General features: G+C 39.2%; 1 protein-coding gene across 3 annotated transcripts in view; it reads left to right on the forward strand.

Annotated features, from left to right (window-relative positions):
• Positions 1 to 23,820, forward strand: part of LOC149779774 (replication protein A 70 kDa DNA-binding subunit-like) — a 99,899-nt gene that overhangs the window by 63,713 nt on the left and 12,366 nt on the right. For all 3 annotated transcript variants that reach the window (XM_089940636.1, XM_089940638.1, XM_089940637.1), the window contains exon 11: positions 23,321 to 23,390. In XM_089940636.1, coding sequence (XP_089796762.1) covers positions 23,321 to 23,390 — 70 coding nt within the window. The remainder of the gene's footprint in view (positions 1 to 23,320; positions 23,391 to 23,820) is intronic.

A 23,820-nucleotide genomic window follows, 5' to 3' on the forward strand; every position in this document is an offset into this window, starting at 1 on the left:
AAGTTAATAGCTCTTATTCTTATGCGTGAAATGTAAGTAGAGTATCATTTAAATCGTGGTACATACATTGCTTGGCATTTTAAGTAATTCTCCATTTTCCCACTACCACAAAATATTCTCCTTATCTGTTACAATATTGTATATTTAATTCTTCGCAGCATAAAATGTTTTGGCAAGAACTTTTGAACTCTTTCCAATGTTGTCAAGTCGAACAACTTTTACTTTTCTTGTAAAATATTAATTCTCCATTTATGTGATGACATGTTAAAGTTTTGTAATGATTTATTCCTATGCTGCTAATTGTTCAGTTCTGCAACTTTTTTATGCCTTAAGAAACTTTTGTAGATTTTGGGAAATGCCTTCTTTATAAAGGAATTGATACATGTATTGTCACGTGATTTTTTGATCTTTATCTGGTACCCTGTTTTGTTCAAGTTTAATTTCTCACTGTGTTTTTCCCCACAAGATCTATATTTAACCTATGCTGACCATGTTATGATCATGACAATTATGTTTCATAATGATCATCAAAGAAAAAAACCCAACTGCTGTGTAAACTTGATCCAATCCCAACATCACTGCTGCTTGAGTGCTTAGATCCAGTATTGCCTTCACTAACTGATGTTATTAATACCTCTCTCATCTGGGGAATTCCCATCATTTTTCAAAACTGCCAATGTAAAGCCTCTTCTGAATAAACCAACACTACACCATAATAATTTAAAGAACTACCTCCCAGTTTCTAATCTCCCATTCATATAAAAAATCTTAAAAAAGGTTGTTCGATTCCAGCTTGTATCACATCTAAATTCAGTCTTTTTAGCAATGTACAATCTGCATATTGCCCTTGCCACAGTACTGAAACTACTCTTCTAAAAGTAGTTAATAACGTTCTCTCTGCATTGGATTGCGGAAATATTACAGTCCTCACCCTCCTTGAATTGTCTCCAGCATTTGACACAGTAGATCATGATATACTACTGATTGCTGTTGTTGGGATGATTATTATGGATACAATTAGACTGGCTGATTGCTGTTGTTGGGATGATTATTATGGATACAATTAGATTGGCTGGTTGCTGTTGTTGGGATGATTATTATGGATACAATTAGATTGGCTGATTGCTGTTGTTGTGGTGATTATTATGGATACAATTAGATTGGCTGATTGCTGTTGTTGGGATAATTATTATGGATACAATTAGATTGGCTGAGTGCTGTTGTTGTGATGATTATTATGGATACAATTAGATTGGCTGATTGCTGTTGTTGTGATGATTATTATGGATACAGTTAGATTGGCTGATTGCTGTTGTTAGGATAATTATTATGGATGCAATTAGATTGTCTGATTGCAGTTGTTGGGATGATTATTATGGATAGAATTAGATTGGCTGATTGCTGTTGTTGGGATGATTATTATGGATACAATTAGATTTGCTGATTCCTGTTGTTGTGATGATTATTATGGATACAATTAGATTGGCTGATTGCTGTTGTTGGGATAATTATTATGGATACAATTAGATTGGCTGATTGTTGTTGTTGTGATGATTATTATGGATAGAATTAGATTGGCTGATTGCTGTTGTTGGGATAATTATTATGGATAGAATTAGATTGGCTGATTGCTGTTGTTATGATGATTATTATGGATACAATTAGATTGGCTGGTGACTGCTGTTTTCAGGATGATTATTTTTGATACAATTAGATTGATTCCTTTTTTCGGGATGATTATTATGGATTCAGTTAGATTGGCTGGTGGTTGTTATTGTTGAGTTGATTATTATGGATACAATTTGATTGGCTGATTCCTGTTGTTGGGATGATTATTATGGATGGAATTAGATTGGCTGATTCCTGTTGTTGGGATGATTATTATGGATACAGATAGATTGGCTGATTGCTGTTGTTAGGATGATTATTATGGAAACAATTAGATTAGCTCACTGCTGTTATTGGGATGATTATTATGGATACAATTAGATTGGCTGATTCTTGTTGTTGGGATGATTATTATGGATACAATTAGACTGGCTCATGACTGCTGTTGTTGGTGATGATTATTATGGATACAATTAGATTAGCTCACTGCTCTTATTGGGATGATTATTATGGATACAATTAGATTGGCTGATTCTTGTTGTTGGGATGATTATTATGGATACAATTAGACTGGCTCGTGACTGCTGTTGTTGGTGATGATTATTATGGATACAATTAGATTAGCTCACTGCTGTTATTGGGATGATTATTATGGATACAATTAGATTGGCTGATTGCTGTTGTTGGGATGATTATTATGGATACAATTAGACTGGCTCGTGACTGCTGTTGTTGGTGATGATTATTATGGATACAATTAGACTGGCTCGTGACTGCTGTTGTTGGGATGATTATTATGGATACAATTAGATCGGCTGATTGCTGTTGTTGGGATGATTATCATTAGATACGCTGATTCTGTTGGAATGATTAATATGGGTACAATTAGATTAATTGATGATTCTTGTTGTTGGGATGATTATTATGGATACAGTTAGACTGGCTGGTGATTGCTGTTGTTAGGGTGATTATTATGGATACAATAAGATTGGCTGATTGCTGTTGTTGGGATGATTATTGTGGATACAATTAGATTGACTGATTCCTGTTGTTGGGATGATTATTATGGATACAATTAGACTGGCTGTTGATTCCTGTTGTTGGGATAATTATTATGGATACAATTAGACTGGCTGGTGATTCCTGTTGTTTAGATGATTATTATGGATACAATTAGACTGGCTGGTGATTGCTGTTGTTGGGATGATTATTATGGATACAATTAGACTGGCTGTTGATTCCTGTTGTTGTGATGATTATTATGGATACAATTAGACTGGCTGGTGATTGCTGTTGTTGGGATGTTTATTATGGATACAATTAGACTGGCTGGTGATTGCTGTTGTTGGGATGATTATTATGGATACAATTAGACTGGCTGGTGATTGCTGTTGTTGTGATAATTATTATGGATACAATTAGACTGGTTGATTGGTGTTGTTGGGATGATTATTATGGATACAATTAGACCGGCTGGTGTTTGCTGTTGTTGGGATAATTATTATGGATACAATTAGACTGGCTGATTGCTCTTGTTGGGATGAATTTTTTTGATACAATTAGATTGGCTGGTGGTTGTTGAGTACACATACTCTATTTAATGATTTCTTTGCCCAAAATTTTAATATTAAATGTTATGTCCCAGTTATGATGATATATAATTTGAAAATTCATTATTTACTTCATGCTGAGGATTGGTGCATGTTTTAAACATATATTGTTATGCTTTCTCATTAGCTTTAATATCAGTGACTCATCTAATGAGAAGCTGGTCTTCATAACTGCAATCAATCATAGTAAAATTAGGAATGTCCTTAAAATTTTCATGGAGAATTTCAGTATTCAAACATCATTTACTTTAATATGGTAAAAGGTTAGCAATGTTATCTCTCTCCTTGGTGGTAAATCATTTAAGCATAACTTCAGGTTTTGTTTATTGTTTGTTGAAGTGCTAATTTGTTTTACGGATTTCACAGCCATTTTCATGCCATCAATTTCTATATGTTTTATATTCTATATTTGCTTGTAAAGTTTAACCCTTGGGGCGTAGGGTTATGCATAATCTTTTTGGGGAAATATCTAATTTATTGATAGAATATTGCACTTTACTCCAAATTACCTCAACACTAAAAACAATATTTGCATATAATGTCCACCCAACTGTAACAACATAGTCCCATTTCAGATAGCACATTGTGTGACATCAAGTCAAGGCCTATGCTTCTCACAACTCAGTGCATATTATTAACATGGGTAAATATAAATATATATGAGACTTTTTTCAAGAGGTGCATGCTATAATACGGTGCGACCCCGCTATAACTTGGTAGCTGGAGTCCATAAAACTCGACCATGTTATAGACCAAACCATGTTACAAGCAACCAACCAAGTCAGTTAGCTAAAGAAAATGATGCATTTACCCCCAAAAATGGCAGATGGGGTGAGTGGGTGGGTAATAAAAGGAGGAGCAAAAATACGTGCTTTTGATTAAATGAAGACAGATTAGTGTGAAAAACACTTGCATATTGACAACTTACATTTGTGCAGTACCATCCATAATTTGTTAAGTACTGTACTTGTATATAATTAATCCATGATCACATGTTATAAATTCATGTACGACTCACATCCCATTTGAAAACACAATGTATATTTATATTTTTTTTAAATGGTAGTCCTCGTTTTGATCTCTATCCAGTTGTCACTTAATAATTCACTACAATTGTTACAAGTAGCACATGGCTATACAGCATGATCTTGCTTAGGCTACCTAGGGGGTCAGAATAGGGAAATGAAACTGAAACAAATTCAAAAGTTTAACAAACATCTTTGCAAGATACCCCATCTTCAATTAACTTGACAACCATATATCTGTGGCTTGAAAAGATTGTAAATTTATTTGTGTTTTATGCCACTGTTGGTAGCGACCTTAAGCATAACATTTTCCCTGCAAAAATGAAACTTTAATGGCACAATAAATGTGTTCCAGTCACTTTGGAAATTGCAACAATCTATCAGAATCAATTGCTTTTATTTAAGTTTGGTGCTGACTTCCTTCGATGAAAGGTTATTTGTTTTTGTTGAAGATTGTAGTTGGCTTCCTTTGATCAAGGGTGCTTGTGTTATTAAAGTTACCACTAAAGGACATCTTTGGAAGACCAAACAGATGTCCATTTCTTATTGCGGCAGCAACATCGTATAATTGTAGAACATTGATTGAGACTGAATTTGTTTTCATTTGCTTAGTATTAATACAGAACAATTGTGCTTTAAAGGTTATCAGTTTCCTTTGAAGATTTGGCAGATCTATTTTTTTGGGGTACATTTTAAAGACAAAAGGAATTTGTCATTGTTTGTTTGATTGTAGCAGTTACTTTTCCTGCCTTTAAAAGTTGGTCGATTGTAACTAGTCCTGGTAGCATAAGGAGACAACAAGTAGATCTCAGGTTGTTTTGTTTTCGTTTTTTGGGGTTTTTTAAAATATTTTTTGTGGTCACATTTTTGATGGAGGAGTGATTCTGCCTTCTATGCATGCATCAGAAATTTTACTTTAAAAGAGTGCCAATAGACGATGAATATACAGGTGTTTTATTTTAAAAGAGTGCCAATAGATGATGAATAAACAGGTGTTTTATTTTAAAAGAGTGCCAATAGACAATGAATATACAGGTATTTTATTTTAAAAGAGTGCCAATAGATGAAGAATATACAGGTGTTTTATTTTAAAAGAGTGCCAATAGACGATGAATATACAGGTGTTTTATTTTAAAAGAGTGCCAATAGACGATGAATATACAGGTGTTTTATTTTAAAAGAGTGCCAAGAGACGATGAATATACAGGTGTTTTATTTTTAAAGAGTGTCAATAGGCGATGAATATACAGGTGTTTTATTTTAAAAGAGTGCCAATAGACGATGAATATACAGGTGTTTTATTTTAAAAGAGTGCCAATAGGCGATGAATATACAGGTGTTTTATTTTTAAAGAGTGTCAATAGGCGATGAATATACAGGTGTTTTATTTTAAAAGAGTGTCAATAGGCGATGAATATACAGGTGTTTTATTTTAAAAGAGTGCCAATAGGCGATGAATATACAGGTGTTTTATTTTAAAAGAGTGCCAATAGACAATGAATATACAGGTGTTTTATTTTAAAAGAGTGCAAATAGACGATGAATATACAGATGTTTTATTTTAAAAGAGTGCCAATAGACGATGAATATACAGGTGTTTTATTTTAAAAGAGTGCCAATAGACGATGAATATACAGGTGTTTTATTTTAAAAGAGTGCCAATAGGCGATGAATATACAGGTGTTTTATTTTAAAAGAGTGCCAATAGACTATGAATATACAGGTATTTTATTTTAAAAGAGTGCCAATAGACAATGAATATACAGGTGTTTTATTTTAAAAGAGTGCCAATAGACAATGAATATACAGGTGTTTTATTTTAAAAGAGTGCCAATAGACAATGAATATACAGATGTTTTATTTTAAAAGAGTGCCAATAGATGATGAATATACAGGTCTTCTGTTCTGTTCTGACAGATATTACTTCAGAAAATATGAGTGTTCTGAAGGATTTAATTCTATGAGTGAGAAAGAGGAATTTTACTTACCATTCACATACAGACGTCAGTCAAAATATGTTAATTATTAGCAAGTGGCAGATAATCTGACACAGTTTCATCTGAAAGAGCTATTATGAGATAGTGCCTCATTTGGTTGATTTCTGCTACCAGAAATGTCTTTTCTCAAAAAAGCAAGATCTCACAGCTTACCATACTCAGGCCATATGTAAGAATAAGTGGATTATGATATAACAATGCACTCTTACCATTTTTTGTCAGTGTTAACAAAGAATTTGTATATCAAACAATGGATAATTTCCAATTCATTTCATATCTAGTTTGCAGCTTCCTTTCATGATGCTGTTAAATTTTTTCAAACAAAAGCCAAGGTTGTATATACAAGTTTAAACAGTCAATAATTTCAGAAGAAAAAAATTGCCAGGTGGTATAATTATGTCGCCAGTAGGTAATATAAATCACAATCCTCTACATTGGTGAAGCAGCAGGGGGGGCGAATCGGACATTTTGTCCAATCGTTATTTTGCTTAATTATTACTTTCTGCACTTAACGATCTAGTGTCGTCAGCGCCTGGTAAAAAAAAAACGACGACGTCGTTGGGGGATCGTCGCGTCGTCATTTGGTTTAATTAATACCTTCTGCGCGTCGATCCCCAGCGTCGTCAGCGTCCGGTAAGCACATCGACGACCGCGTCGATGTCATCGCCCCCCCTGCTGCTAAGTGGTTATTTACAATGATCTTACAAACAGAGTGATCACTAACTCCTCCTCCTGTAGATCAATTAGGTTATTTGACTGATCGGTAATTCTAAAATTAATTCTCGTTAAAAACCGATTATGGCATCTCATATAGACTGGATTAATCGGACTCTCAACGATTAAAAATCCGGGAGGGGTTGTTGGTGAAAACGAATAAAGGATATACCCCTGTTGAGCTTGATTTGATTGCTTGGTATTTACCTGGTAACTCCCTTCGATAACATCACACACTAGATTAATCGCTATCACCGATGCGATATTTACGTTGTACGGGGCGATATGCCTACCACCATCTCCGTTATCGTGTTTGAGGATATTAGTTGATGGACCGAGAAAATCATTAAGAGACTTTCTTAGTTCTGGCGCGTTGTATCCTGGAAACCTGAAATCGGGTAAATCGGCTTCTGTGATATTATACTCGGTTAGGAATTTTTGTTTACTACCATCGCTGTTATCGGATATTATTTTAACGACTCGTTTATTGATATATTCCATGTCTGATATAAGTTGATTTAACACCTCAACGTGTTTTCGTTCTTTTGTTTCCCGTAGCTGTTCTAGTTGTAATTGGTAATAATGATTAATCTCGGCAAACATATCAGTGATATCACTTAAAATAAATGTTAATATGGCGACCGATTCAGTAGTTTCCTTATGCTGAAAATACCACTGCATGATATTCCTGTCTTGAAATAAAAACCAACTGGGTGATAACGTGCTTTTTATAGTAGATAAATTACCTAGATACCGGGGGGTAATTTCATGATACGATTTCGCATTCGTGTGCAAGTCCGCGGGTGGATTCTCAGGCCATCCTAGTATGGTTCTTATTGAACTGTTATAAATATCAACCATATACCCCGGTGTGCTTATTTCAATCGTCGACGATAACGTCGGTTCATGAACCGTAATAGCGATTTTTGATTCCTTTCCTGTGATCGATTTTATCCTGCGTTGAAATTCTTTATTGATTTGCTCTATTTGGTATGACCCAGTTGGTATTGTAACCTCATTCCAGTCTGGGGTCCCATCGGGCTTATTTGTCCATGCAAAAACCAGCGAGTTATTAGGTTGTTGTCCGTTAAATGCGTCCGCTCGAATATTAGGCCAACTGTGATATATTCGCAATTTTGCCAGCGCTATTTCCTTTACTGGAACCGGTGATGGGAAGTTTACACTGAATTCGGGTTTCGTTGATGTTATCGATATCATATTTGTTTGTACCGGAGTGGTATTCTCCGCGATCCGCTGAAGTAATTGAGACCCTTCGGGGTTCAGCGACATTATTATTATTCGTTGTCTTTAGTGTCTAATTTCAACAACCAGGTGGTTCCGGCTTCCAGTTGAAAATCCTCGATTTTTGACATCGCGGAGCTATACAACTGGACCATCGTGGAGAATTCAACATCGGATACGAACAAATTATCAATCGATAACGAGATCAACCCGGATAATTTCGAGTATGCGTCGGATACTATTTGATGTTTTACTGTATACTCGTTGAGTTTTTTCTGAAAACACGATGATATCTTCCTAGTGATTGCGTTGGCAACTCCAGCAACTGTTGTCATCGCGGAGATAGCGATTGGAACAGCGATCGGGGTTATCGTGGTCACCGTGGATAAAATAACACCGGCGCCAGCTACTATACCCGATACCGAGTACACGACCGCGTCGATGGCGGTTATTTTTCTGCGGTATTTTTTTATTTTTGCACGGTATTGTTCGGAAAGCGTTTTTAAGTTCGCGGAGAATTCTTTTGCGGTATCGAATCGATATTGATGTGACGTCGGTGATACCTCTGATTCAATTTCCTTGGTGGTCATTTTTATTTTAAAAGAACTAGTGTTTTTAATTACTTAGATTCGCTACAAATTCCACATACCATGTAATGTCTGCCCTAAATATACTGCTATCAACGGCCTTAATCACAAACCGTTCAGTTGCGTCCTTGTCTATAATTGTTGATATTGTATTGTTAAACCCGGATGAACTCGACGATGATATACTAAACTGCATCGCCGAAATCAATGTCAATCGATAAATACCCTTAACAGTTGCGGTGATCTCTACTGTATTCTGTGTAGGAGTCCAATCGAATGATCCATGCTGAATTGTGTATACTGTGTTGATGATATTCTCATGAGGGATTTTTATTCTTTCGGATTGCCCTGTTTTCAATAGTGATTGTCTAAACGCTTCAACAATAATTTTGATTTTTTCTATTTCCTGTCTATACGCAGTGATATCATTTATAGTTATTGTGATTTCATCCGGTTTGATATTTTTTTTACCAAAGAATTTATCAACGGCGTTATCAATCTTGTTAACATTTTTTCGTAACAAGGATAAATTGGCTGACATCGCCGTAAACTCCAAAATAGCATTTCTTATTGTTTCAAGATTTGGTTCGTTTATCGTCGTGGTTCCAAAAAAACTATTGATAATGAATTGCATATTGGCGACAGATACTTGTACCCCCTCGAACTGAATTGCTTGTATGTTAAATTTATTATACAAATTTTTTAACGAATCCGACATGGTTATATAATTGTCGCCAAGTGTACTTATTTTTCCATTTATCGTCAAGATGGATTCACCCGGTTTGATTCGTCCGTCGCTGGTATACAGCGCGATAGTGTTCTCGGCGGCATCACGCTGTCGTATTAAAACGTCATTCAGTGACACATTACTGGATTTCAATTTACCCTGGCGGTCTTGAAATACAACTATTTCATCTGGGTCAACACTGGTTAAATTCAACGTATCAGCGATTTCATCCTCAATTAGTTTTTTTATGTCATCGGTGGCGGGCGTTTCCGTGGGCTTTTTCAGCGCCGAAACCGGTCGTCCCCAGATATCAATCATTATTATTGTAAATGTTATTCTCTAAAATCCGTTGAGCTTCTACGACTCCACTAGTGTATTCGTTTACAACCACATGAGGTGGTTTTCGCGATGATGAAATCGCCGCAAGTACGTTTAATACCTCGCGGCCACATATCGGTGGGTCACTTAATTGCTGTGTTGGCAGCGTGGAATAAAAAATCCGGGCCGAACACGCCCGGGCTGAACACGCCCGGACATACCGCATGAACTCTTTCGGCGGAGCTAACCCGTATGAATCAAAATAGACGATTGCACGCGGATCAATCGCGTATGCAACCCAATGAGTTCCCGCTCCGGAGGACCCATCGAGGTTAATTATGCCGGTTTCAATATTCCTTGGTGCCGCCGGTAATTGATCCCTCATAAAAACACCTCTGAAGTTTTTTATCGCTAGCGCGTTTGCGGCGTCTATTAAATCAAAATTAGACATGGGAGTCATTGACTCAGGAGTCATTGACTCCCGAGTTAATAAACGGTTCCCGGTAGTCTTAGACCCTTTCCCGAGTACCATGAATACGGGGTTCCCGGTAGTCTTAGACCCTTTCCGGTCACGGGTCGTTTTTTTTTGTAGCCTTTCCCGGTTGCCTTCTTCAATGCCATCCCCGCCGCGGTACCAACGGCTCCTAACGCCGCCGCCTTAGCCACTGCTGGTGCGGCCGCGGCAATCAATGCCGGAATCGCAGCTAACAGCGGAAATATCCCACCGGTCTTTTCCATGTTTTTAATTGCTGCGGCTGAAAAATCTATTTGAACACCCTTTTTATTCTTCATCGCATCATTGAAATGTTTTATTTGACGCGCCGTCAACGATATCTTATGATTACCACCCGCCATCTGTGACGGCTTCAGCGTTATTGTGATCCCGCATTGTTTAGCCGACTTTGATCGTAATTTCTTGACTTGACCATCAGTCAACTCTACACTGACGACACTATACGACATTTTATTGTAAACGCGTTTATGCTTTCAATTACATGTTTTCCACTGGCGCATCAACGATTCTCATTCGTCCACCAACGCCTTCTAGCAGCATTGATTTATCGCTGAGAATGACAGCAACCGCTCTATAATTGGCACCAGCCGGGGCTATACGAGCTCGGAAGTGTATATCAACGACGGATTGTCTCGTTAAATCAAGATGTTCCAACGAAAAGTAATAAATCGGATACAGGTTTTTAAAATCAAGTTGTGATATTTGCAAACCAGTGTCGACGTTTTGATCACGACCCATATATGACAGCAATCGATGATACACACGTGCGACATGGTTATCACCGTAATTAAGCTGTATATCCTCGGATGGTTCCTGTTGTCCGTTTATTCTCAGCGAAACCTCCATGACTCCTAATCGATCAAATATCATATGGCTGCGTTCTTGATTACCCAATCGTTCCCTATTCTGTAGCGCTATGAATATATGACGCGGGGCTGAAACACCCTGTTTTGATGCTAGGTGCCATGTAAACGTATCGGCGACGTTATCCTCTTTAGCATCAGTTGTTACCGCTAGCCAACTCAACAACGATTTCCCTCCCTGTTCCATAAATGCTAACAATCGTGCCTCCGTGGTAACTGATGGAGTCAGCACCGGCATCCACAATGCCATTTTAGTTAAAAGAACCTTACCGGCAGCGACGCCAGCAGCATGCCATATTGCATTGTTATCATCGCCCCTTCGCGTCAGCGCGATTGTATGCTTGGCCCCATAGATAACCTTCCTGACATTTCTGCAGAATCCAAATATGTGATGGAGTGGAATCGCGCATGAAAACTGTCGGCGTGGTCTTTTTAGCATCAACATTCGTGCTGCGAATCCCATATTGTAATTATCGTTAAGACTTTTTATAACAGTGAAATTAGCGCCTGGTTTTGCTCTGCGATCTGGATTGGTTGCTTCATCCTGGTCAATTGTGATATTTTCTTTTATTAGCACGTTGATATACTGAAAATGATCAGCGTTATCGGCGGAGTCCTTCGCAAACATCATAGATGGACCCGCCGATCTTGTGTAATCATCCGAATATCTCGCTAACCCAATTATCGTCGTTGCAACATCAACCTCGCGTTCTATTGATTCAATTTCTCGCCCGTCAATAAGATATCTGGCGCTCTCAAATAACGCCATGATACCGTTGTTGACGAAACCAACTCGAACATGATCGTCATCTGCGTACGGTGCATTATCGGCGGCATTTGTCACGAGTTCTCCCTCGATTTCGATAAACGCTTCACACGGCAGAAAGTATTTACTGGTATCTTGGACCTGAAGTTCAATTCGCGATCGTAGGTCGGGTTGCGCTGCATAATAAGAATAATATTGATAATCACGGACAGAATCATCCCTGCGCACTGGGGCGTCCATATCAAACGCGGGATCAGCGGTTCGCGCAAACATTTCTATTATTTATCATGTTGATGTTTTCAATTGCGATTTTTTCGTCGTAAATTCTTTGAATTCTGTTTAAGACCACTCTCCCGCTATTGCGTTCATGGGCGCGTTGGTGGATGACTGAGCCGCCAACGACTCTAGTTTTTCTTCCACGGCGTTATTTATTACTTTACTGACATTTGCAGGCATCACTGTCGTTGATGGCATTACTGGTGGTTTCTGTTTTCTTTTTGAAAATCTCTTGGATTTCACCAATGACATTAGTTTGTCCCGCGCGGCTGAAAGCGCCTTTCCGGCAACATCTCCAATAGCGCTGATTCCCTTATCACGAATAACATCAATAGCCTTCATTCCTAATTGTTTGGCTAACGGCGCTACTTTTGGAGCCATTCTTGTAAATAACCCCGCAATGGTGCTACCGAGACCATCTCCATAGTACGCGCGGTAAACAGGCAATCGCGAGTTTACCACGTAGACGAGTACTGGTTTATCATGGTTGTAGTGTATGATCATTCTTATTAAAAACACCAGTTTTCCAATTAGTGATTGACCCCCCCCCCCACCGCCGTGTGGAAAACCGGAATAAATTTTATCAAAATTTCCTTGGGTTTTTTCCCTCGATAAAAATCCGGTTTTTTTCTGGTTTTTTCTTGATTTCTAGTCATTTTTGGTCGTTTTTTGTTGCCTACAGTCGTTTTTTTTCGATTTTTCAGCAAAAACATCGATTTTCTCTAAATGATTTCCTTGGGTTTTTACCCTCAAAAAATGGCCAAAAAATGGCAAAAAACAGTCAAAAAACGGTCAAAAAACGGTCAAAAACAGTCAAAAAATTAACAAAAACGATAATTTTATAATTTTATAATTTTTTTAATCATCCACGAGCTCGTCTATGAGCGTTCGATATGCATTAATGTCCATAATACCGCCTGCAAATAAACGCTTGCAAATATCAGCGGCCTCATTGATTATTTCCGTAGAGTTATTTCCGGCTCGTTTTCCTCCGATTAGTACTTCCAGCCGTGATATATCACTGAGAACACTATTAGGACAGGTAACGCCGTAGGATTCTTTACCAACAGAGTATCCTTTTCCTTTTTTTGGTGTTATACTCTTAACTTCCTTGTGGAATGCGTCGTAATCGGATTTACTATGATGTGGTAATGCATCTTTATGTTTACTCGCTAAATACACTATTCTTGCCCAGTCCTTTAACGACTTTATATTTTTCTCGTAACCGCTATTGATATGCTTCTTATCTCGTATGCTCTTAGCAAAATTGTTGGCAGCAAAATTAATTAATTCTTCCCTGTTACTGAAGCCTCTAATTTGATCTATTGTGCTCTTCTTGAGTACAATACGGGGTATATTCCCCTCTTTTTCTTCCGGTTCTCTTGCGGTGGCGCCTAGTTCTTCTTCCGGTATTTCTTCTTCTGGTATTTCTTCTTCCGGTTCTTTCGCAGTAGCACCTAGTTCTTCTTCATCGGCCATTGTAACATAGGGTTCTTGTGGTTCGGTTATAGCGAGTGGTGGCGGCCTCCGTGTTGTAGCAGCCGCTATTTTTGCAGGAAGTGTTTCTAAAGACCTTTTTGTTTGTTCGGTCTGAGCCGCTATCTTTTCAAGCGCATCGAGGACGGGCACAGTTGCCGCCGTAACATCTTTGGTCGCTTTAGTTACCGGGGCAAAGAGTTGTTCGCTTCCAACAGTAAAATCGGTTTGTAGTTGCTGCCGCGTTTGAAGTTGTTCTCGGACCCTGTCCCGTAACGGTATGAACTTTTTAAGCGCCGCTAGCCGCTCTCTGGCTAGCCGAGTAGTAAGTGATTCGCCTACCATTATTGCAATTGCTTCGCAATTTCTAATTTCTCGCCGGAGTTTTCGTCTATAATCCTTCTAATGTTTTTGATCTTACTAGAAATCTCCCGGCGTCGTTCATAAACACGTCCGAGTTTTTTTCGTATTATTTCAACGGCAGTAAATAGTCCAATGAATGCATTTGCGTCATTGTGGTACAAGTTTTCATTAATCGTATGTTGTAATCGTTTTATAAAAAAGTACTCGCGGGCCAGGGTAAAACGCCCCCGTTTCGACTGTTCGTTAATAATCTCATAATCGGATAATATTTTTTCACTGTCGAGACCATCAGATAATTCAATTCCTTGATTTTTTAATTTTGAAATCTCGGCTAATATATTATTGATGTCTTCGATATTCATTATTCTTATAGAACATCTTGTTTTTAAATAAAAAAAATGAAACCCCGTGTATCGATCCCGAGGTGTTCATACTTTGTTTTCTTCCGGAATGGACAATAACGTTTCACACTGTCATGGTGGCCTTGTCAGCGCCATAGGCGCCGGTGACTTCGTCACTCGCTAATTTCTGTTATATATGAAAATCGAATTCTATGCCCGGTCTTTTTTGAGATCGCTGTTTGATATACTCGTTCTGCAACAAATTGTATTGAGGCTCTACAAATATCGAAATATTTTCCTGCCTCATTCATCGACTGAAATATTTTTTCCTCGTGAGTTGTTGTATCAAATGATTTTACGCTTTTTGCTTTTTTTGAGCATTTACCAGTTTGGCCTTTTTTACTATTTTCACTCTGAGAGATGGCTTGCAAGTTTGTAAGAGAATTATCAGTCTTATTATTATTAATATGATCAATAACAAGCCCATTCTCGATTAATCCGTGAAAACATTCATAGATGATTCTGTGACAGAGATATTTCTTCTTTCCGGCACCAAACATTAAATACCCGTGATTATTTACGGTACCAACCGGCTTCTTCAGTTTGCGGTTTCTAACAATGCCGTCGCGAGACGCCTCGTAACTGACGAACACAGGATGCGGCTGAAATTCTTGGTCCATTTGTATAATAATACTATTTGTCTAATTTATTATTTGGTTTAATTATAAATCTTTCAACGTAGTCTTGAGGGATTTTGATGATGGAGTCAGCGGTGGGGTCAATGACGGCGTTTTTAATTCGCTTGTCATAATAGCGTTTTAGTTCCCTGTATCGCTTTCCGCCACAATTAATACACAACTGCGATTTTCCTCTTACACCGACGTGACAAACCAAGCACGGGAGGGGGCCAAGAGAACCATTACGAACGCTTTGTAAATGATACCCGCAGAATTCACCTCTGCATGATTTATTACACGGGGTTGTCGACCCAATCATCAACCATTTGCAGTGATTCATTATACTATATTCTTTCATTTAAATACTTGTTTTAATTATATGGATGAGTTCGAGAGATTAGCAGCAATTAAGCCCTGGAAAAATATTAAATTCAATCTCGATAGAGTCCTCAAGGACACACCAAAAGCGTTAATAAACGATAGAACCCTGTTGAATAAAATACGCGATTGTATCAATGAATTCAAGCGTGATGGTGCATCTCATAGTTGGTCAACATTTCGAATTGATGGTGTTGTTGATGCTACCATGAACGACAACCGCGCAGCAACGATAATATCACAACTTGACGGTAAAAGGTATTTCTTCAGAGTAAAATTCATTGTCCGGGTGGAATCAGGCGATTGGATCATACGTGATAAATTTGAACCAGTTCTCAGCGATAAGAAAACAGTCATTGTCAGCCGCGACTCCAAGCCGGGGTTGTTAACCGGAATTGACAAACCATACTATGAACGAGCGTATCCTGAAACAGCAGTTGTTTATGGAATATACCCGTTAAATAAGAAACCTGATATCGGAAAACTGAAACCGATGAAACAGTCAACGGGGATAAATTGTGTAGCAGAACGAATAATAGAGCATTTTACAAATGCATGTCGAGGAAACAAATTGACTGATTTACGACGTAGCAAAATCAACCAGTGGGAACTAACCGTAAAAGAGCGTGGAGCAACCATCAGCGACATAGCGAGATTAGAAACATCGCTGAGATTTCCAATAACCGTTACAACGATAACCGGTGAAGTATTATACGAATCAAAGTATAAATCGAAGGGAGCCCCAATCAAAATTATCGATCATAACGAACACGCATGGACACCCGCGATCACAATATTTCCACGGGATAGAACAGTAAAGTATATACCCGAAGAATTCCTGGGAGAACAATTCTCCAAGGACGGTTTTCTCGCGGAGAGGAAACTATTTGATGCTATTGCCTGCTTGTGTAAAAACGACCCTGTATCAATGTGGTTACTTCGCAGCGCTGAAAACGACATGGATACCTTTGATCAGTTTGTAAGACCAAACGGTGAATTATATCGCACTGAAGCATTTCACAACAGGATGAAAAAAACCGCCATAGAATTTGAGGAGCATGATGAACAACTGCTAACAAATTGTTTTACGATTCCATCGGTTGTAGCTCATGTTGCAGCAAGGAAAAATGCGTGGAGACCAACGCGCAAGGAATTTTTACCAGATGTACAATCCAGTTGTTTGGAGTATTATCACGGTGGATTATGGAACACTGAATACAACCGCGACGCTATAATTTCCGTTGATATGGTTGCCTGTTATCCAGCGAGTTTTCTCGGGTATGGATCCGCCGCTGAGTACTTTAGACGATTTGGACACCCCAGTCATGAAATGATTCGTGTTGCTATTAATGGACCACTGCCTGATTTTGATTTAACCGGATTCGCTCGCATAGTATCATTTGAATTCGCGGCAGGACTCCATCGCTGTTGCTATATTTGGATCGGTAGACACATGGCTGAAAAGAGATGGCTGCCAATAGCGCTGCTACGGTATATGATTGATTGTAGCATGCTAGTTTCGTTGATTGTCAGTGACGCGATTATATCATACCGGGCACAGACTGAAGTCTGGTTACCAGAACCGGAGCGTCTAGATAGCATAATTGACGAGTCCAGAAAAAACATTGATGCCGACGAGGAATATATCATCGAATGGTCCAGGAGGATATTCAACCAACGAAACCACGAGGCAAAAGATCTCGGTAGAAGAATAATTGGTAAGTTTACACAAGGTGGAAAAAACCACGACTACAAACGATATTGCTCACGGCTGATTATAGATGACGCAGAATATGATTTCGTAATCAAGGACACAGTGGCAAAAAATAGATACGTGAACTGCAAAACAGCTTTCTTGTCCAATGGAACGAGGTTGGGTACAGTTGTTACCTACAGCGATGGAGACAGCCCGGCGTATCCACATTTGAGGGCGTCTATGCTGGGATATGCCGCTATCAATTTATTCTCGATGATAAATAGATTCCCCGATACCGCGGTTAGAGTAGCCGTTGATTCGTTTTACATAGACGTAAAGTATAAGGAAAACGTAGCCGAGTTTACTAGTCCGGACGAGAGTTGGGGTACATGGAGAATTAAAAATGAAATACGACGCGATTATTCCCCGTCAGCAGATGTCACCGTTGAGAACAACTACTTACGCGGTGATAAATTGTCAGAATGGTCTAATGCACCATCGTGTTCTGATCCAATTTGTAGACACAAGACGGTTTATTTAAGCGGCTGTGGCGGGTCAGGAAAGACGACTCGGGCAATTGAATTATTTCGAACGCGGGCAAGTATAATCGTGCTTACACCGACCCATAGACTAGCGCGAGAGATAAAACAACGAAATGTTGACGCCGTTACTTATCACAGCTTTTTTCGATACAGCGGCGGTGAGTGGACTCCTGATCGAATGGGTGAAAAATTTATTCCCGACATTATCATCTGGGATGAGATATGTACTGTTTCGTTAGATACTTTACAAATGTTTCTTGAGTGGTTGCTGCGCGCGAATACAGCGGTAATCATGTGTGGGGACCATGGCCAACCACCACCATTTGTCGGCGAGGGTCCACATGATTGGTTAAGGGGTTTTGTGGACTATTATGAAGAAACCGATACTGATTACCGAGCACTTGATGAACAACTGCGCGAGGTTAAGAAATTAATCAGATTACAGCCGGATAGAATTCAATGTGAAATAATTCGCGAGGTGATTCCGGAAACGCCGTTAAATGAATTCTGGGAAACATGGAGACCAAACGATTTGATTGTAGCGAGTAGAAAGATAGTCAGAGACACACTTCAGCGGAAGTTGTTTACGTTGCATAAGGAAAAGTTTCCAACGCGTCCAGTGCCGTTATGTTATAGACCCGCGGACACACGGCGGCAGAACATTGAAGTTGAAATTCCAGGCCGGACAGAAAAACAAATTCTCGTGCTGAATGATATCGTGCTCGTTGATATCAGCGTCGTCGAGGACGCGCTACGTGCTGATAAATCCCCGTGGACGCTAGGATACGCAACAACAATACATTCCTCGCAGGGACTAACCATCACGGACACAATTGTTTGGATAGTTGATAATCGCATCGAATGGTCAAATCTAGTCTATCTTGCAGTGTCCAGAGTACGAAGGATAAATCAGCTTCGAAGAATTGTTATTGACGGAGCCGATGACGGAGTCACTGACGAAGCCGGCGACAAAGTCACCATCGATGCAAGCGTCATTGATAGAAAACTCTCGGGTTACCGCCAACAGGATAAAAAAAAACAGCGGCGTTTTGATATTGATGCCGAATTAATAATCTCGCTACGACAACAACAGAATAATCACTGCGCGAGTTGCAATTGTATAATGAGTTGGCGTTATTCGGATAAAGACACTTGCCAATTTACCGTGGATAGGATCGATAACAGTCTCGGTCATGTCAAAAACAATGTGAGGTTGACCTGTCTTGAGTGCAATAGACGCAACGGCGCTAGTTAAGACCACGTGGGGGTAATTGAGTATCGTTAGGTATCACTTGTAGTTGCTCGCGTGTAAATCCGCGCTGAGGAGCAGTTGAATCCAGTCTATAGATCGGTGGTCTACCAGCTGATCGTGTTATCGTTGATATGTTATGTGTGGTAACACTCCAAATAGGATCGGTAGCCCTTTTTTTACCGCCTTCAAGCTCTCCTGGTTCATATAGATATCTAACAGTGACATCGCCAAGAATCGGCTTAGAAACGCTATTTATTTTTAATTTTCCGGGTATATACTCGTATTTAATCGCGTCGCTGGGCTTCATGTTGATTACTCGGGTAATCTCGTTATTTAACGCTGCAATTACACCTGGCAACCTTTTGACCCATTCACGAGATCGTTTTTCTTGAATGAATTCCTTCGCGTATTGATATCCAAATAACCGTTCAGCGAGAGTCCGATTGAATCGTTCAACAATTGCCTGATCACGATGTAGCGCAGTATGACCTCGTCGTATCGCGACGCTATGATGTTTCAGCGTTGATAAAACAGCGCCGCGAAATTCACTACCGGGATCAACTTGTAATAGATTTGGCCAGCGCAGAGGACCTCTTCGATAAATCCGCTCAAACGCAGCGGCTACTTCAGTTGCCGACTTTGTTTTTAACGGCTCCGCTTGTTTGTATCGACTCGCAACATCAACTACGGTTAGCGCGTATTTGTAACCGTTGTCATGCGGCAAAAATAGTATATCAGCCTGATGAACTTCATTAGGTACGCTGACATCAAAGCGCGAGAAGTTGATTTGTTTAGGCGGTGGTAGATAGATTTGCCATATAGCCTGTTTGGATAACCAATTAGCCGCAGTGGTCTTTGTTACCTTTGCAGCGCTTGCAAGCTTACCAATTGCGGCCTTCCCCTTCCAGTATCCTCTCGGAGAATAATAGATGGAATCCATCGTTTTTCTTGGATGATTGTTATTAATTACCAGCGCCAATCATTAATTTACCTTTCATAGCCGATTTTACCAACCATGAGGCCAATTTTTCTTTGACGGATTTATCAGGAATAGCATTTAGCGCGTGAATTAATTTTACATCCGCGATATGACGCTGTTGCAGATCGCTACTTTTGTAAGCAACATCATGAGCATGACACGCCTTATCAATAGCATTTATCGGATACTCACCTGGATTGGGCTGATCCTGAGCATCGAGTCTAATATCTAATCGTGTTCCGGGGCCACAGTAGTTATATCCTGGGAGGTGTTTTTCTCCTGGATACTTTGCCCACGGTGTTCCGGGGAGTTTTGCCAATTTGGCTGCGATGTCACCTCCTCGCTTTTTTTTAAAACATCTCCGGGTCTAATAGAAATAAATCTAAATTTCTTTGTACCGCATTGTACACACTTACCAGTAAGCGCCGATCTGTTATTTCTTGTCGTAACGGTTGTCATATCATTTGTGCCAGTACGCACTCTACACTTCACACAATATAGATCCATAATTTATGTATAGAGATATGAATATAATTGATTTTTCGGCGACTAAAACAAGAGAACCAGTTAAGCATGTTGCAGCGTTACCAAACTCGATCCGGATGATTATCATCGGACCATCTGGATCCGGCAAGACGCAATTGTTACTCAATTTAATAATGAGATGGATGAAGTGGGATAAGTTGTATTTGGTTGCTCCTAGCGTAGATGATCAACGATGCTACGAGGTGTTGAAAGATTTCAACGAGAATGCATCAGCGATCGCTAAAAAGAATGTTATTGAGTTTATTACGGATATCAATGATGCACCGGGTATTGATGATATTGATGGCGACGTTAACAATCTAGTCGTGTACGATGATGTTATGTTAGACAATCAAAAGAACCCAGCTAGGATATTTTCCAGAGGCAGGCATAAAAACACTGACGTGATATATGTCACTCAACGATACACTCAGATTCCAAAAGTAATCAGAGATAACTGCAATATTCTTGCTGTATTCAACGGCGTTGATACACACACGCTACGAAATATTTGGCAGACATGGTGCGGCGGTGACATGGACTTTAATGTTTTTCGAAACTTTTTTAGTCATGCTCAGTCGACCCCACATGGATTCATAACGATAAATTTACATGATCCTCGGACACGATATCGTATCGGACTTGACCAAATATTCGGTTAGTTGTAAATAATTTTCATTGTAAATAACCACTTAGCAGCAGGGGGGGCGATGACATCGACGCGGTCATCGATGTGCTTACCGGACGCTGACGACGCTGGGGATCGACGCGCAGAAGGTATTAATTAAACCAAATGACGACGCGACGATCCCCCAACGACGTCGTCGTTTTTTTTTTACCAGGCGCTGACGACACTAGATCGTTAAGTGCAGAAAGTAATAATTAAGCAAAATAACGATTGGACAAAATGTCCGATTCGCCCCCCCTGCTGCTGGTGATGCCCAGTTTGATCCCTGAAAAAACATTTTATTTGTTAGTTTTCATACTTTTAAGAAGAAAAAGAACTTTTTTGAGTATGAGAAAAATACATGTATGTGAAATTGCAGGAGCATGCCATGAACATCTTATATTAGAATTCATACACGATCTCTTCCCTAAAAATACATGTATGAGAAAAGTACATGTATATGAAATTTTGGGAGCCATGCCACAACCATGTTATATCTGAATTCATGTTTTAACAGAGCGGTCACACTGTAATTACCTTTTATATCCCTCCATCTGTCTTTCCTATAGTCATGGTTTCAATTCTCCCACATCCCCAGGCCTACCCAGGTCAACTGCCTTAGTGTGTTCTTGAAAACAGCACTTTACTAACATTTCCTCAAGATGATTTAATAAACTATGAGTAAGCAGTGTCTTTAAAAACAAACTAACCTTCCAACTGTAAATCAGTCCATCTACTTGTAACTATCAAAGTTCTGCAACCCATTCATCAACTTTAAATCAGCACTACACCAGATCCTTGTGACCAGCAGTTAGCTCAGGACACCTTTCAAATATATTCTGATAGTTTGATGTGTACTTTCTCTCATGGATCTACTGTAGATGGTTTTTATGTCTCTCCATTTCAGATGGAGTTATGGCCCTTGACAATTAACTTAATATCTTCACATGATATGTTGTTTGTAAAGCATAGCTCAAGAACCATTCTTGTATGCAGTTTGATGTGAACATTGTTTCTAAGACCTAGATGGGATATGTCTTTTATGTGTTTTGTAGCCTTTTGGACAGGGAACCATGGTAGATCAGTTGGTAGATTGTCATACTCAAAATCCAAGGTTTGCAGGTTTGATACCTGCACAGTCCAGCCTGGGTTGGCTGCTTTGGCTGCTTTGGCATGTCCTTGACAAAGGCACTTTGCTTCCATTCCCTTGGCATGATATAGTAAATAATGTATGGCATTAGTAACAATAAAAACAGATTATTTTTTAGGACAGAGCGATGACCTTGTCGATCAACTTCATATTCTTACATGGGCTGCTCTTTGTATTGATAAGTCCTTAAAGAAGTTGAATTTCATGTGTTCTAGTCATCATAAATTCAGGTACTAAAAAAAGTGTTAATTTTCACAAAACCATGAAGATATATTAATCAAAAACATGAATTTACAGTTACATACCCTCAACTTAACCATTTTCTTGCGGTTGCTTTTTCTGACCATATCTCATATTTGCATTTTATTTTCTCATAAATTGCGCTTAGATTTGAAAAAATATTCCAAAGATCCAAAGTCAGCAGTGACTTAGCAGGGTTGATCAAAACTATCAATGGTCTATGTCAGGAAAGAGGCAAGATAATAATTTCTGATGTTGTCAGTGGCAGTGACATTAACATTGGCAGGGCATGTTCTCTTACATTTTACAGTCTGTCCAAATTGTCACACCTTGGTTAATTTTTGTTTTTGTTAATTTTCAACCACATGGTTCATTCACGTGTGTGCTTGACATAAAAGTTATGGACTTGTTATTAGAATTCAGTTGTTATTTCATTCATTAGGGGCCCTGAGTGGCCGAGTGGTCTACAGCGCTCACCATTCCAGATCACTGCCATCTCACCTCTGTCTGCGTGGGTTCAAGTCCAAGGCTCGGCTAGCATGGGTATGTGGGAAAGCCTTCCAGTAGCTTCTCGTGGGTTGATGGTTCTTCCCTGGGTTTTCCAGGGTTCTTCCTCCACCACTTAAACTGGCCGCCATGTATAGCCTATCTTGTGCTGAAAAATGGCGTTAAAACCTTAGAACAACAACAACAACAATTTCATTCATTAATTCATAAAATTAAAACAATGTGTATTTAAAGTTCTGTTGCAAATACTCTATTCAAGTCCTTCTTCTTGTTATTATAGGCAAGGGCCTTTGGTGTGAGACAGAATGAAATAATTGCCTTACTAGGGGTGAAGGTATCCGATTGGAAAGGTAAGTTGCCAGAGCGTTTTGTTTTGATGCCAACTACCCATCTTTCTGCCCACATGCTTTCCATGCCATTCCATCACTCCAAACCCCCACCAACAACCAACACCCCCAAAAACAACAACTATCTGATCAGGTGGTTTGTCAGTAGAGGTCGTTGGTTGTATGATAAATATAATACAATTTTTCTGTGTACGTTAATGTAGAATAGAGTCCTAAATGGCAGGTGATCTCCAAAAGATCATGGTCTTTCAGGTCAGGTTTTACTTTACGTTTGAATGCCCCAGTCTGAAAGAAATGTTTAGAAGTCTAGGGTACAACAACCGTACCATGCTGCCTGTTCTGAATAAATTTGAACTCAAAACACCCCATGTGACATTTATAAATAACACCATTGCCTTCACAGATCATTAGACCCTGGGGTAAACCTTGTTTT

This window comes from Sinohyriopsis cumingii, chromosome 17, assembly GCF_028554795.1.
Source record: "Sinohyriopsis cumingii isolate HCF-2022 chromosome 17, ASM2855479v2, whole genome shotgun sequence".
Classification (NCBI taxonomy): domain Eukaryota; kingdom Metazoa; phylum Mollusca; class Bivalvia; order Unionida; family Unionidae; genus Sinohyriopsis; species Sinohyriopsis cumingii.